This window comes from Chiloscyllium plagiosum, unplaced genomic scaffold, assembly GCF_037043375.1.
Source record: "Chiloscyllium plagiosum isolate Xiang-an unplaced genomic scaffold, Cpla_swu_hap1 HiC_scaffold_8, whole genome shotgun sequence".
In the NCBI taxonomy this organism is placed as follows: Eukaryota; Metazoa; Chordata; class Chondrichthyes; order Orectolobiformes; family Hemiscylliidae; genus Chiloscyllium; species Chiloscyllium plagiosum.
This window is the reverse complement of record NW_028270146.1, coordinates 50,882,766-50,899,259: the sequence shown is the minus strand read 5'-3', so window position 1 is coordinate 50,899,259 and position 16,494 is coordinate 50,882,766. Positions and strand designations below refer to the sequence as shown.

At 38.6% G+C, this 16,494-nt stretch overlaps 1 protein-coding gene across 11 annotated transcripts in view; it reads right to left on the bottom strand.

Moving 5' to 3' along the window:
* Positions 1-3,845: 3,845 nt before the first annotated feature.
* Positions 3,846-16,494, bottom strand: part of LOC148149397 (uncharacterized) — an 86,834-nt gene continuing 74,185 nt past the window's right edge. For 10 of the 11 annotated variants that reach the window (XM_087989816.1, XM_087989818.1, XM_087989820.1 and 7 more), the window contains one exon: positions 3,846-4,964. In XM_087989816.1, the coding sequence (XP_087845942.1) occupies positions 4,762-4,964 (203 nt within the window). In that variant the 3' untranslated portion in view covers positions 3,846-4,761. Of the gene's footprint in view, positions 4,965-13,744; positions 13,847-16,494 lie in introns of all 11 variants that reach the window. The other variant, XM_087989822.1, reaches the window with a different exon arrangement.

Genomic DNA, 16,494 nt, shown 5'->3' with positions numbered 1-16,494 from the left:
ACAACTTGTACATTCATAAAACTACATTTTCAAAACCCTGTTTCCTCTGAGCTTGCTTCATTTGTGGAGAGACTTTCTGTTATAAAAGACATGAAGTGATTAGGGTATTGCTACCTGATCTTCATTGGCTGTGTACATTAATGGACTGTCAAGTTTTCATTTATCAGCAGCCCTTAAGTTGAAAACCAAGTTTGTCAAGTATCTGTCACGCTAACACACCAATCTGGAGTATTTTGGGCTTTTGAAAATGTAATTGCTTTCAGGCAACCAATCCCAGTTTTCCATAAATTGCTACCATCTGAAGTTGAACTCAGGATTAGCATGAGGTCCTAAAGAATATTGTATTATTGGACTAATATTTCTTTCAACAAAGTCTTCAAAGTAAAAGTTGACAGGAAATAGCTATTGTATTTTCCAAATGTCTAATGTATCTTTACAGAATGGCCAAATATAAATAATACAAATTGGATTAATACAAGGGATTATAAAATGTAATATGGAGTCCAACTCGACTAATCAAGTAACAATTCTTTTTAAATATAAACACCATTTGCAGGAGTGATGACACCACTTTTCAGATCTACTATCTGTGGGCTTTAAAGATCAGGTGCATCATATCAAGCATTATTCTTAATAGGCTGGAACTGCATTAAATTCAGTGTACAGAATTAAAGTCTGTAATTTTTATCCTGACTTTGTGGATGCCCAAGATAAAATCAAGTCTTTCTTCTTGCTGAAATGTGCAGATCTCATTATAGTCACTATAATCAATGCATATATAATCAAAGATACAGAAAAATGTTATGCATATATTTTGTAAGTCAAGTAATATGCTTGTTTTTTAGTAATATTTTAAAACTGTCACAATTTTTTTCTCTGTGATGGACACATTGTTTTAAAGTTAATGCTAGCAACAATGGACATATATAAAATTCAAGGTGAAGTATGCAATAATTATGCCGAACAAACCAGATCAAATTTACACCTTTCTCCTTATTTCAAATGTATACATTTAGTTGAACTCCCAGCCTTCCAAGCAAGAAGGAGAAATTGGCTTTCATTGATGCTTTTCAATTAATTATCTAACACTTTCCCACCTCTGAATTAAAAGAATGCTAATGTGACTTCAGTTCCACTGAGTGAAATTAAATATTATGACATGGGTCAGTGCCCACAACTCACCATATGATGAGTTTTCATTTCTCTAGACTGTGCTGACAGGGAGAGATACTGACTGAGAAGCAGCTGCTGCCCTCTTAAAGGAGACAACATTAAAAGGACAGTCATTCAAAACCCTTTACCTTGATGCAAACTGAAGAATTACATTACTAGAGACATAGGAGGTTATTTATTTTCACCCTCAATCTGGGAGTAGTGCCAAACATTAAAACAAGGAAAGATGAATGAAAAAAAAGACTTTACAAACAGGATAAAATGAAAATAGGAAGCAATGTAATCTCTGTTATAGTTGGTTCATTACTTTTAAGAGTAATTTTAAAAAAACAGCAATTGTTTTTAGCTCTTGTTAGTCCAGTCAAGGTCCTTTAAGTCCAATGCCATTCTTTTCCTGAATAGCTATCTGTTAACCAGCTGTAAACTTGTCTATCTCAATCTCTTCCTCTCCACAATGGTTCACAGCTCACGTTTGGGCCTATTTCAACACAACTTCACAAGAATTTACAAAAATAAATTTATTCTAACTTCAAATTTGCATATAAACTCTGTCAAATTAAAGGGTAGTTTCCAAATAGTGAAGTTAAAGGTAGCTGAAAATATGTTAAGAGTTTCAAGTTCTCACCTTTAACTCTAACGACATGTATCTAGGCGACTGGAAATAAAAGATGTTACATACAGTTAGACAGCTTCACAACTTTAATACTGATTCTAATATGAACCACAGATACAATTTGTAGAAGGTTCCTTATAGAGACTGTGAACAACCAGATAACAATGATAACTATAATATATGATAACTTTTAAATGAAAAATGGTCAGGAGAAAACCATAAAAATCCAATGGAGGCAATTAAATGTTTTTGCAGATTTCAAATAGAACCAAGTTAAAAGAAGTAGAATTTAGAAATGCAAATTTTTGAAAAATGTATGCTCTAAATTCAACATTATATCTCAATTTTCATAAATTGACTATATTAACATGAATTTTAAACCACAATTTCCTCTTGTATTTATATTACATTCAAAATGTTATGCATTTTTAAAGGGCCTTAATGCTTACTGAAAGGCAATTTACAATGGGTTCTGCATGATAAAATAAAGTTATTTCTAAGCTCTTAGTTTTATGGGATGAGGATCACACGCATTCTGCCTTTTAATAGCTAGATGTAGATTTGCAAAGTCTAGAAGATGCTTAGAATATGCAATACAGTAAACTTTCCACCAAATATTTGAATCCATAAATGAGGCAATGACTTAAAATTCAGAGAATTGCAATTGCAGAACATCACATTTATTCCTTAAAAATCCAGTAGAAATTCGTAAGTTTCCCATTTACTGTTAGATTAAATGCTTTTTAAAGCTCAATTATTATAGCAGACCGTAGTTTTCTAGAATTAATAATGGTTTTGGTCCTTTCCCCATTCAATCTATTATCTGATAATTAGCTACTGCTGTAATTGTTTATCCCGAAGACATGAATCGCAGCAAGACAAATCCTATTTCAGTAGGCATCCATTTAAAAAAGGATTGCAGGAAGAAACAAAGGCAAAATTAAAGAACTCAATCCCTTGTGGCTCATATTAGATTTCTGCCCAAATAAAGGCACGTGCTAAAATCGCACTGAAGACAGATTTGCTGTTCTTATGTACACATTGCCGGGAAGTTTTGCAATTGCTGTCAACCTGATAGAAATAGCTTGGGATGTTCTTTTAATAAGTATCAGTATTTACATTGATAATTACTGCTCCCAGATTCTCTTTCTGGAAAGAGAAGATGTAGTAGATTTGTTATTGTCATTTACAACTGCTCTTGATCTAGTTTCTTTATTTATAGAATACTTACAGTGTGGAAACAGGCCAACAAGTCCACAGCAGCTCTCTGAAGGGCAACCCAACCAGACTCACCCATGCTATAACCCTGCATTTTCCATGGCTAATCCACCTAACCTACACATCCCCGGACACTAGGGGTAATTTAGCATGGCCAATCCACCTAACCTGCACATGTTTGGACTGTGGGAGGAAACTGGAGCCTCCAGAGGAAACCCATGCAGATATGGGACGAATGCGCAAACTCCACACTGACAGCAACCTGTGTCTGGAGTTGAACCCAGGTCCCTGGCACTTTGAGGCAACCGTGCTAACTACTGTGCTACCTTAATAAAATAAAGAATTATGGATGCTGTTAATCTGCAACAAAAACAGAAATTGCTGGAGAAACTCAGCAGGTATGGTAGCATCTGTATAGAGAAAACAGTGTTGATGTTTTGGGTTCAGAACCTGAAGAAGGATCACCGGACCTGAAACATTAACTCTGCTTTCTCTCCATAGATGCTGCCAGATCTGCAAAAGTGTTTCCAGAAATTTCTGTTTTAGTTTCTTTATTTGTCTGATCGTGCACCACCACACACTTTTACCTTGCACAATCACTCTGTTGTCAATTAATCATTAATAAAAATAGAAAATGTTGAAAATCTGACAAATATTGATCTAAAACATTAACTTGCTTTCTAGATACTGTCAGCCCTGTTGGGTTTTCCAGCATTTTCTACCTTTTTCTGTCAGACTGACAAAAATATTTTGCTCTAATATTAATCTCCAATAACTTCCACCTTCTTTTTTGTTTCCTTCCTCCCCGTAACACCCCCACCCTCCCACCCCCAGCCTTCTCACAACCCCAACACTCTTCCTAAATTCCCACCACCACCTTCCTTGGCTTTGTACAAACTGAAAAAAATATTATTCATTAGAGTTTCTAGTCTTGACCAAAGATCGTTATCTTGAAGCGTTGAGCAATATTTGAATGGTGAAAGTGGGTCAGTTTGACCAATTAAAGATCTCATCCATTTTCTTTCCACAGAAGCTGCCAAATGCATAAAACATTTCCAGCATTTTCTGTTTTTATTTCTGATTTTCAGCTCCTGCAATATTTGTTTGTTTTTTACATTGTGCCTTGTGTTGCTTTCTGTAACTCTCACCATTGAGGTTGCTCGACATTCAAGAGTAATTTATATTTTGAATGTTAAGAAATCTGACCACTTAGGGCACAAAGCTGGTATGATGGTCAATGCGAGTTAGAACATTTCATAAAAGACAAAACAAACAAGCTTTGGATTTGCAGCAGGAGTACAAATTGGTTGGAGTGGGAAGAATAACTTCGATTTTGATGGAAATTTAAAACTAACATTGAAAAGAACCGATTATAAGGAAACTATTTTGTGCCAAATGGTTGCAATAAAGTGCATGAGGTAATAACTTACTGCTGATTGTATGGTAGGCAGGCAGGTAGGGACCTTCCACCTCTCTGCATTTTGTAAGGAAAGGTCTTTGCTTCAAGTCACTGCTTTTAGTGAAGTTATTGCTTTCCACTGTAGGTAACTCAATTTATAATGCTGAATATAGCTACTGGATTGACATTCAAGTGAATTACAAAATTTTGATATCAAAAGCAATTTAAAGCAGCACCTTTGAAGTTCATTATTTTTGCTAAGACTGCCTACAGTAGACATTGTTGTCCTTGCTCTTAAAGATTATTAAGAATCCTTTCAAACAATGTTTCTCTGTTGCGAATGCCATTTATGAATGTCTTAATTTTTCCTACTCCAAGTCAACCAACTGAAAGTTAGATTCTTCATTTCCAGGAAAACGCTGTTGAGTTTTGACTGAAGTTGTTCGTAGATGACTGTTGCAGTCTCGCTACAATACAGCAACATGATCATCATCAGACTCAGCAAAATGACGATCAATAATTTACGAAGCAATGCCGGCAAATGGGAATTACAGCTGTTAGCTGGCAAAAATACAAATAGAACACAAAAATTTAATGTTACATCATTTCATATAGAGTCATAGAGATGTACAGCATGGAAACAGACCCGTCAGTCCAACCGATCCATCCCAACCCAATCTGGTCCCACCCGCCAGCACCCAGCCCATATCCCTCCAAACTCTTCCTATTCATATACCCATCCAAATGGTTTTTAAATGTTGCAATTGTACCAGCCTCCACCACTTCCTCTGGCAGCTCATTCCATACACGTACCATCCTCTGCGTGAAAAAGTTGCCCCTTAGGTTTCTTTTATATCTTTCCCCTCTCACACTAAACCAACGCCCTCTAGTTCTGGACTCCCCCATTCCAGGGAAAAGACTTTGTCTATTTATCCTATCCATGCCCCTCATAATTTTGTAAATCTCTATAAGTTAACCCCTCAGCCTCCGAAACTCCAGGGAAAACAGCCCCAGCCTATTCAGCGTCTCTCTATAGCTCAAATCCTCCAACCCTGGCAACATCCTTGTAAATCTTTACTGAATCCTTACAAGTTTTACAACTTCTTTCCGATAGGAAGGAGGCCAGAATTGCACATAATATCCCAACAGTGGCCTAACCAATGTCCTGTACAATTGCAACATGACCTGCCAACTCCTGTACTCAATACTCTGACCAATAAAGGAAAGCATACCAAATGCCTTCTTCACTATCCTATCTACCTGCGACTTCACTTTCAAGGAGCTATGAACCTGCACTCCAAGGTCTCTTTGTTCAGCAACACTCCCTAGGATCTTATCATTAAGTGTATAAGTCCTGTTAAGATTTGCTTTCCCAAAATGCAGCACCTCGCATTTATCTGAATTAAACTCTATCTGACACTTCTCAGCCCATTGGCCCATCTGGTCCAGATCCTGTTGTAATCTGAGGCAACCTTCTTCACTGTCCACTACATCTCCAATTTTGGTGTCATCTGCAAACTTACTAACTGTACCTCTTATGCTCGCATCCAAATCATTTATACAAATGATAAAAATTACAGTAATCTTCAAATGTCAGAAAAATAAGCATCTTGACAAAGGTATTCATGATTAGAATATGCATTATCATGTCAGTTTACATATGACTAAGCCAACACTTTGCTAGCAGGTGATGGAGAACTGGAGACTGACTGAATTCAACCATTGATTTCTAACCAGGCTTATGAGTTCAGAATATTCAACTTAATAGTATTAATTCTATTTTTCTCTTCTGGTTTTAAAGTTAGGGGGTGTGGCACAATGCCTCGTGGGGCTGCATGGTGGCTCGTGGGGTGGTACAGTGGCTCAGTAGTTAGCACTGCTGTCTCACAGCATCAGGGACCCGGGTTTGAGTCCAACCTCGGATGACTGTCTGTGTGGAGTTTGCACATTCTACCAATGTCTGCGTGGGTTTCCTCTCACAATCCAAAGATGTGCAGATCAGGTGAATTGGCCTTCCTAATTTGTCCATAGTGTTAGGTTCATTAGTCAAAGGGAAATGGGTCTGGGTGGGTTACTCTTCGGAGGATTGGTGAGGACTTGTTGGGCAAAGGGCCTGTTTCCACACTGTAGGAATCTAATCTTAAGTGGAAACCTGACAGGCAGTCTGACTTCACCTCAGGTGCTTTCCTCTCTCTCTTATAACTGTGTCGTGGCAAAATTATTGCTGCTGTAGAAAGCTGCATTGATAACATTGGTCAATTGCACACAATTTCAATGTAGTTATTTAATATGTTTCACACATTTCCATTAAAAGTAACACCAATGCTGAGCCATGAAGAATAATACAGCAGCACAATGAATTGTACACATACACGTGGAATTAAAAATTGTATCAGCTCTGAGGAATGGAATTCCTTCATAACATCTTTGTAATGCAACAAAATGCAAAATAAATTAATTTGTATCTTCTTTCCAATGCATTGCAATCCTTTTACTTAATGTTTAATCAGTTTATTCGGTGTCAGTTATGTTCTAAGTAGACAAATCATCACCAACTTATTTACTCATTGGTTATTCCTATCAGTTTTAAATGTGCTTTAGGTGATGCTGTCCAGGAGAATTGAGAAGCTTTGCTACTCTTTGTGGATAATAGAAGTGGCTTTTATTTATATAGCACCTTTCACAGTCTCAGGGTTTTCATGCACTTTGCAGCCAATGAACTATTTTAAACTTGTAGCCACTGTTGTAATTTAATAAAAGCAATGGTTGATATATGAACATGGAACAAGAGTAGACCTCTTGGACCTTTGAGTCTGGTCTGCCATTCAGTAAGATCATGACTGATCTGATTTTAACCTCAAGTTAACATTCCTGCATACCCCCGGTAATCTTTCAACTCCTTGGTAATGAAGAATCTATCCACCAGTGCCTTAAAAATATTTAAAGATTTTGCAACCACTACATTTTGAGGAAGGGAATTTCAAAGGCTCAAAACTCTCTGACAGAGAGTTCCTCATCAGTTTTAAATGGATGACCTCTTATTTTTATACTGTGACCTCTAATTCTAGATTCTCCCACAAGGAGAAATATGCTTACAACATCCACTCAGTCAAGTCCCTTTAGGATCCGATATGTTTCAATTAAGTCACCCCTGACTTTTTTAAAACTCCAGAGGATACAGATTTAGCCTCTCTTGCCTTTCCTCAAAAGACAATAAACTCATTCCAGATATTGGTCTAATAAACCTTCTCTGAGCTGTTTCCAATGCAGTAACATCCTTCTATGAGCACTGTGACTAGTATTACACACAATACTCCAGATGAATCTCACCTGTATAACTGAAGCATGACTTCCTTACTTTTGCATTCAATTCCTATTATAGCATTAGCTTTCCTGATTTCTTGCCATACCTACATACTGACCTTTGATTCATGCACTAAGACATCCAGATCTCTCTGAATCCTCTCACCATTTAGATCATATGCTTCCTTTTTATTCTTTCCGCCAAAATGGTCAATTCATATTTTTCCACATTGTCCTTCATTTGCCATGTCTTTGCTCACTCATATGATTTATCCATATTCCTTCCTGGGTCCTTAATGTCCTCTTCACAACTCACTTTCCAGCCTATCTTTGTGTCATTCCAAAATTTAGCTACTATCCTTCAATCTTTTCATACAAATCAGTTATATTAATTATAAAGAGTTGAGACCCCAGCACCAACTCCCGTGCGGTTGACACTCATGACATCCTGCCAGCCTGAAAAAGACCCATTTATTCCAACTCTCTGCTTCCTGTTAGCTAGCCAATATTCTGTGCCAGCCAATATGTTAATCCCCACACCATGAGCTTTTATTTTTTGCAATAACCTTTGATGTGATATTTTATCAAATACCTTCTGGGAATAAATGCAGAATTCCTGGAAACATGGCATTTCAACAAGAACTCTATCAACAAACACATCAAGTTAGACCCCATCTACCACCCCCTGAGAAGAAGAACAGAAAATGACATAATTACAGGAAATGTTGTCACTGCAGGAAATGACATCAGCAACCCAAAGAAACCCAAACATATGAATAGAAAGCAGGAATTATCAACAGTGATTTGCTTGGAGGCCCACTGAAGATGTTACCTAGCAGGGTGACGAAACATCTGGAAATGAACCTTCCAGCTCAGTGAGCAAATCTACATCCAGAACCACAACCTGAGCTACAAACCTTCTCAAATCTCGCTACCTTCTGGGAATCTAAGTGCAATACATCCACCGGTTCCCTTTGATCTACAGTACAAGTTACTTCTTCAAAGAAAGCTAATAAATTAGTTCAATATGATTTCCCTTGGATAAAACAATGTTGGCTCTGCCTGATTACTTTATGGTTATCCAAGTGCCCTCCAATACCGTCTTTAATAATAGCTTCAAACATTCTCCCTATGACCAATGTTAAGCTAATGGGCCTGGTGTTTCCTGATTCCTGCCTTCTTCCTTTTTGAATGGAGGAGTTATATTGGCTATTTTCCAATCCAAAGTAAGCATCCTCAAATCTAATAGGTTTTAGAAAATAAGAACTAATGCATTAGCTATTTCACTGACAACTTCTTTTAAGACCCTAGGATAAAATTTAACAGGACCTGAGGATGTGTCATTTCACAATTCCAATAATTTATGCAATATTACTTCTTTGATAATTGTAATTTTCTTCAGTGCCTTCCTCCATTTCAATCCCTGATTCATAGCTATTTCTAAGGAGCGAATTGTTTGCTCTTTAGTGAAGCCTGATGCAAAATATGTTTTCAATTCATCTTCCATCACTTTATCCTCCATTATTAGTTCCCTAGATTCATTTTCTATAGGTAACTTTTAGTACTACCACTATAATTAGATTAGATTAGATTAGATTACTTACAGTGTGGAAACAGGCCCTTCGGCCCAACAAGTCCACACCGACCCGCCGAAGCGTAACCCACCCATACCCCTACATTTACCCCTTACCTAACACTACGGGCAATTTAGCATGGCCAATTCACCTGACCTGCACATCTTTGGACTGTGGGAGGAAACCGGAGCACCCGGAGGAAACCCACGCAGACACGGGGAGAACGTGCAAACTCCACAGTCAGTCGCCTGAGGCGGGAATTGAACCCGGGTCTCTGACGCTGCGAGGCAGCAGTGCTAACCACTGTACCACCGTGTTGGTAATCTCCTATTCATGTTAATCCAAGCAACATATTCCACAGAAGGTCAAGTTCTGTTGAGTTGGATATCTTGAAGTTTATTTATAATATTACCTACTTACAAAATTATAATATCATAGACTTAAACATATACGCTGGTTCTATGCTTTCTGATGTTACTGTACCTTAACTGATTGATTACATAGACTCCATTAGACAGATAGGCTGATTGAAGCTGAGGTGGGTACTTTTAATCCAAAATGTCTTATGTCGTGATATCAGGTAACTGTCTTAAAATTACAGCTCTGTCTGTTCTGGAATATATGCCATTATACAACACCTATTTCATACATTCTTAAAACATATCTTTAGCTCTACAGAATTTAACTTTATTTGCATACTTGTAGCAACATCCTGTAAATAACAATGTAGTTAAATCTTTCACCCCATACCTTATTGAGTAGATTATATTTAGGGGAATCAACTGGTTACCTTAGACATTCCATCTACTACTCTTTTCTGAACTTTAGCAGAACTTACATCAGGGTTTTGCTAGCAAGAAACTAACTGAGGTCCAAGAAGTGTTCTACAAATAACTAATGACAGCAACTTATTTTTTAGGAGTCAATCATTCACTCTGACAATATTGTTTAACTATAGCATTTAAAACATTGAGAAGGAAATTAAAATACCTCATAAAATGATTCTGTGCTTAAAATGTATTAGTACACAAATATAAACCAACAGGAAGCATAGAAGAATTTATTTCGCAAAAGATTCAGACTATGGAAATTACAGCAGCTAATACAACTTATGGGAGAAGTATGGAGGCTTCACATAGCAAGATAAAATAAATTTTATGCTCAGCAGTTTATTTTGCATGAATAATGACATTGAATTTAGTGCAGACACTGTGAGATTATGGCTAGGATATTAGCTCAAGGCCATCTGGACTGGCTTCCATAATAAAACCAAGTTGCTTTTTAAAATGATATGCAGAGCCATGAGCACAGTTACAGACAAAAATTAATTGCAGAAAGGTGTTGTGTTGACCAGGCACTAGAAAGACAGATTCACGCATCTGGAGTGGTAGCACCAGAGGGCCTTTAAAAGAGAAAGAAAGCAAAAGGCAGAACCAGGAAATAAAATGACAAACAAAGAGTAATGTTACCCCTGAGAGCACAAAATAGATTAGTTTGAAGGAAAATACCCCTGTGGAGTAGTGAATTCCAAATGAAAATCAATAGTCAGCAGAATATTATATCTCTTTAAAAGTTATTCAAATTACATGCTGGAAGGTTACCTCATATTTAAACATAATTCTAATGAGCTTCCATTCAAGCCACTCCTTTCAGAAATGCTCTTATTGCATGCTATGCACTATTAGCATTTTAGTTTGTTGCTTAAAACAAACAATATTTCATTGTCACTACTCCCTATGCATATTGCTAACAAGAGGTTAGAATTCCATCATCTCAATAGCACAGAAGTAATTTAACAAGGAGGATGAAGAAAGTTCAGATCTATTTTTGCCACTCAACAGCTTCATACTGAAAGAAGGCAGCATTTGAAACATGAGATTCAGAAAGGATCTATGATCAGCAACAAATAGCTCATGCCTGAAACTTTAGAAAGTAACTTTGAGAAGAAGACACTTTAAAATGGCATGTGTAATATGCATCAGTACAACTGGGATTCCCATCATAAGTAATGACATTTCAGAAGCACAAACAAACAATCATCTTAAGTCATCAACTAAAACACCAAAAAATACTCATTACTGTGAATTTGATTAGTGTTACAAGAGTGGTTACAATGAAGTATTTTTATTACTAGCAGGAATTTACTAAAAACTTTAACATTTCTCTAATTTCAAATGGTAAGAAAAATATCCAATTTTGATTGAGATCTTGCTGTGCATTTTGATTTGTATTTTGTCTTTAATTTAAATTCTCTTTTTTAAACTGGCTGACTTAGATGAATCATGCTAAAATTCTGCTATTAATTGGAATTGAAATTCTGGTTAATGATCCAGATTACAAGATGTTGAGGCTAAATATTTTGGAATTTCTTCCTGCTCGAATTGTTTTTATTCAATGGATTGTGACCATGATTTACATCAGTAGTGATAAATTCAGGATTGCTGAATACAGATGGATGATAATATGCTTGCAAGAAAAACAAGCTGGTAATGTGGACCATTAGTAGGTGAAAATAGGTTGGCTCTATTGAAACTAGGCCATGTCATGACAGGGCCTGGAGTGTGGGGATATCTAACAGACATAGAAGAAGGTGTTAAGGTTCTAATATTATTGAACTCAATAAGTCCTGAAGGCTGAAGGTTCTCCAAGCAGAAAATGAGACACTGTTCTTCCAGATTGGACTGTGCTTGACTGGAGCACTGCAGCAGGCATGAGGTAAAAATGTTGACCAGGGAGCACAGTGGTGTGATTAAAGTGGTAGGCGACTAGAAGGTCAGGGTCATTTTTGTGGACAGACTGTAGATGTTCCTCAAAGGGGACACCCAGTCTGCAATCTCCTCTACTTCCCACACTCTGTCTACAGTATATATATATATGACCTTTTCTGAGTTGCTATCAGTTCTGAGGAAGGGGCAGTAGATTCAAAACATTAACACTACTTTCTCTCCATAGATCCTGCTAAACTGCTGAATTCTCCTGCAATTTGTTTTTTTTTTCAGATTTTCAGGATCCACAATCCTTTGATTTGTTTTACACTATGGTTGAGCTTATTGGAACAAGGACAAAGCTGAAGCAGATGAGCTGAGGAAAGGATGGAAGCTCGTGGTTTTAAGGAGGTAGAAGTAGGTAGCCTTGGTGATTAAGAATAAGAGTTCGAAAATTAATTTCAGTGACAAATAGGACATGAAGATTGTGAATGATTTAATTCAGCCACAAAGAGTGACCAAGGAGAGGGATGGAATCAGTGGCTAGGATAAATTGAGTTTCACCTTCACATTTAAGTTTTACATTAGTTAGTTTAATCTGAAATTAGAAAAGTCTTCTTTCTTACAAAAGTCAAAACACTAGAACAAGTCATTTGTCATTAAGCTCCACACATTTCAGCAAGTGCTGCTTCCCTTGTAAATCCGTCCATTGCTTCTGGAAGTTGAGACTGTATCATGATTGATGAACCATGGATATGTCCAATTGCTTATCATAAATCAAGTACAGCATCCTGCCTCTATGGTAGTCTAAACCTTGATCATTGTCCTACTACAATTTCTACCATGTTAATATTCATTGTGAGCATCCCAGTTGTGCAGATGCATCTTCCATACCATTTCTCAGTCTAACCTTTTAGACACTAGCTGCATTGTTACCGATTATAGAACCTTTCTGAATTTGATGTTTCAGATGTTCTCTGAAAGAAGTTTGAAGTTGGGTAAGTGAAAACGGATTTGAACTGTCTTTGACCCTCCTCCTTAATTTGCTATTGCTTTTGAGATAATGGAATTCAAACCGCTTGTTAGAAATATGCAGAGTGGATGAGAAGGATGAAATACTGATTTTCTTTAAATCCAAATTAAATTGTAATTATGCATAAAGACTTTAGGCAATGGCCTTGGCTTTCATAGGAAAATAGGAACAGGAGTGAGCCAAACAGCCCATTAAGTCTGAACAACCACTTAATACTACCATGGCTGATCAAACACTTCAGTGCTTTTAACTCACACTATTTGCATAACTCTTTATGATCAGAAATCAATCTCTGCTTTAAACATACTCAAAGACTCAGCTGGTGGCACCCTTTTGAGTAGAGAATTCAAAAACTTGACAAGCCACTGAGTAAAGGAATTTCTCTTTGTGCTATTCTTTTTATTTTTTAAATGGTACCCTTGACTCCTCACTGGGGAGAATGATCTTATCTACAACTACACTGTCTGTCTTTTTATATATTTTGTAGGTTTCAAAGAAATCACTTATTATTCTTCAAAACTCTTGTTGTTCTCCCTGTAGGTAATACCGTCATTTCTGAGTTAAGGAGACCAAGACTACACACACTATTCCAGATCCTAACATTTAGTTGAAGGAATATTTTATCATCCATTCTGGATATCAAACAAATCCAATTCAATTGATGGATTGAAAGAGATGGTGGTGAAGTAGAGCTGGCAGTCATCATGTGTAAATGTGGAGCCTGACCTTGTGTTCCTGGATGATGTTGTCAAAGGGCAGCATGTAAGTGATAAACGGGAGGGCTCCAAGATGGATCCTTAAGGGACACAAGAGGCGATGGTGAGGGAGCTGGAAGAGAAGATAATTCATTGCTAGGAATGCAACCAGACAGGGATAGTCCGACTCAACAGGATAATAAAGGAGAACCATTAGAGGAGAATGGTGTGGTTATCCATTTCAAAGGCCACTGTTCATTGAGAAGAATGAAAAGGAATAATTTATCAATGTCACAATCACAAATGATTACATCTACCAGAGACTGGCCACTCTTAGCTCAGAAAAGCTCCAAAAAAGGTCATTAACTCCCAGCAGCATTATTTCAAGTACTTCAGTTGCAGAGAAGTTCAATTTCCTTTCATCTACTATTTACTTACATTTTAACTTACTTTCATTTAGCTTAAGTAGAAAAACCTTCTTTATAACAAAGTCAAAATATTAGAACCAGCAATTCATGATACAGTCAAACCTCACAAACTGTATCAAATTGGTTTTTTTAAATTGCAAAAATATAGCTTATTCATAAAAAGAAATCTTTGGGACATTTACAGTTAATGAAGCCGTTCAGATCTATACTCTCTTTACTTACAGAAAACAAATTAAGTCTTTGATGTTCACCATTCTCTATATTTACAGTCAACCTCTTGGCATTTAGCTGAGGCATCTGTGGGGTCCAATTACTGAATGGAGCCCCAGTTATTCTTCAGCAGAAGGACCTTACACATAGTCTTTCCCCACTGCACCTTGATAGCAGTTGTTCCAAGCTTTAGAGTGTCCCTCAGCACATAGACCTGGATGTTGGAATGTGCCAGGTTGCAACACTCAGTTGGGGTCAACTCCTTCTACTGGAAGACCAGCAAATTTTGGGCAGAACAAAGAGCGTCTATCACCGAGTTGATGGTCCTCCAGGCACAGTTGATGTTCAACTCAGTGTCAGTCTCAAGAAACTGACCATAGAGCACGGCGTCCAATACATTACTCTCCAGACTTCATTTGCAGATGCACATTCCCGAAGGAGGTGTGCACCAGTCTCGCCCCCTCCACAGCCACCTCGAGGGCAGCGTGCGGTGGTACAGAGAGTCCGGGCATGTATAAAGGATCTGTCTGGCAGAGCCCTTCTCACCATCAGCCAAACGATGTCCTTGTGCTTGTTTGAGAGTTCGGGCAATGAAGCATCCAGACAGTCTGTGCAGGAACCGCTCGACAGGATCTGTCGTCTCCTTTTCCCCAAGGGTCTCAAAGACTACGTGCTGACCACTTCCTGATGGATTTGTGGTCAAAGGTATTTTCCTTCACAAATTTCTCCATGATGGACAGGTGATATGAAATGGTCCAACTACTTGAAGCATTCCATGGCAGCAAGGCCTGGCCCATCCTTCACAACAGCAGGGACAGGCAGAACTCAGTATGTAGTGACACTTAGTGTTTGCATACCAGGGATCCACTCACAGTTTGATGCAGCCACACACAAAGGTGGCCATCAGAGTGAGGGTCACATTGGATGTGTTTCTCCCTCTTTGTACAGGTCTTTGTACATGGTGTCCCATCGGATACAGTCCATCTTCGATCTCCACATGAAGTGAAAGATGGCCTGGGTGACTGTGGTGGCGCAGGTTCAGGGAATAGGCCAGACCTGTGCCATGTATAACAACACTGAGAGCATCTCACACCTGATGACCAAGTTTTACCCGCCTTGGAGAGCAACCGGTGCTCCACATGCCCAATTTCTGTCCCACCTCAGTGACATGCTCCTCCCAAGACTTGGCGCATGCCCCAACCCCTCTGAACCAAATACCCAGCATATTCAGGTGGTCAGTCCTGACGGTGAAGGGGATAGAGGATTGTCAGTCCAGTTTTCAAAGATTTACCTTGGCCCCGAGGCCTGTTCAAACTGGTTGCAGGTGCACATGAATCTGTGCACTGACAGTGGATCCGAGCAGAAAATGGCAACATCGTCCATGTACAGGGAGGCCTTAACCAGTTCCTGGCCCCCGCTACCAGGAATAGTCACCCCTGTCAGGCTCACATCCTTCCTGATGAACTCAGCAAATGGCTCTAAACAGCAGCACACACTAGGCAGGAGAGAGAGGGCAGCCTTGCCTGACTCCTGGTCTGATTGGAAAGCTTTCTGATTCCCACCCATTGATTGAGACTGCACTAACAATGTCGGTGCAGAGCAGTCGGATACAATTGCAGAAATTCCCCAGAGCCCATTTTGGAGAGATCATCTCTCATGTACGTGTACGAAATCCTCTCAAAGGCTTTGTCCTGGTCCAGCAGGTGTCCACCCCCTGTCCTGTATGTAGGTGATCGTATCCCTGAGGAGTGCGAGACTCTCAGCGATCTTCCTGCCTGGAACAGCACAGGTTTGGTCGTGGTGAATCACTGATCCCAGAGCAGACCTGACCCGATTTTGTAGCCCATCTTTAGCAGTGAGATTGGTCGCCAATTGCTAATTTCCTCCCTCTCTCTCTTCTGTATGTAGATGAGCATGATGATGCCTTTCCTCATGGATTCACTCATGGTACTTGCCCAAAGCAAGCTGACATACACCTCCAGAAGGTCCTGGCTGATCAAGTCCCATAGAGCAAAATAGAACTCAACTGATAAGTCATCACTTCCCAGAGTTTTCAAAGGACTCGAGGGCCTTGGTCAGCTCATCCAGAGATAATGGCTGGTCCAGCCTCTCCCGGGTGCTATCATCTAAGACCTCCGTGATA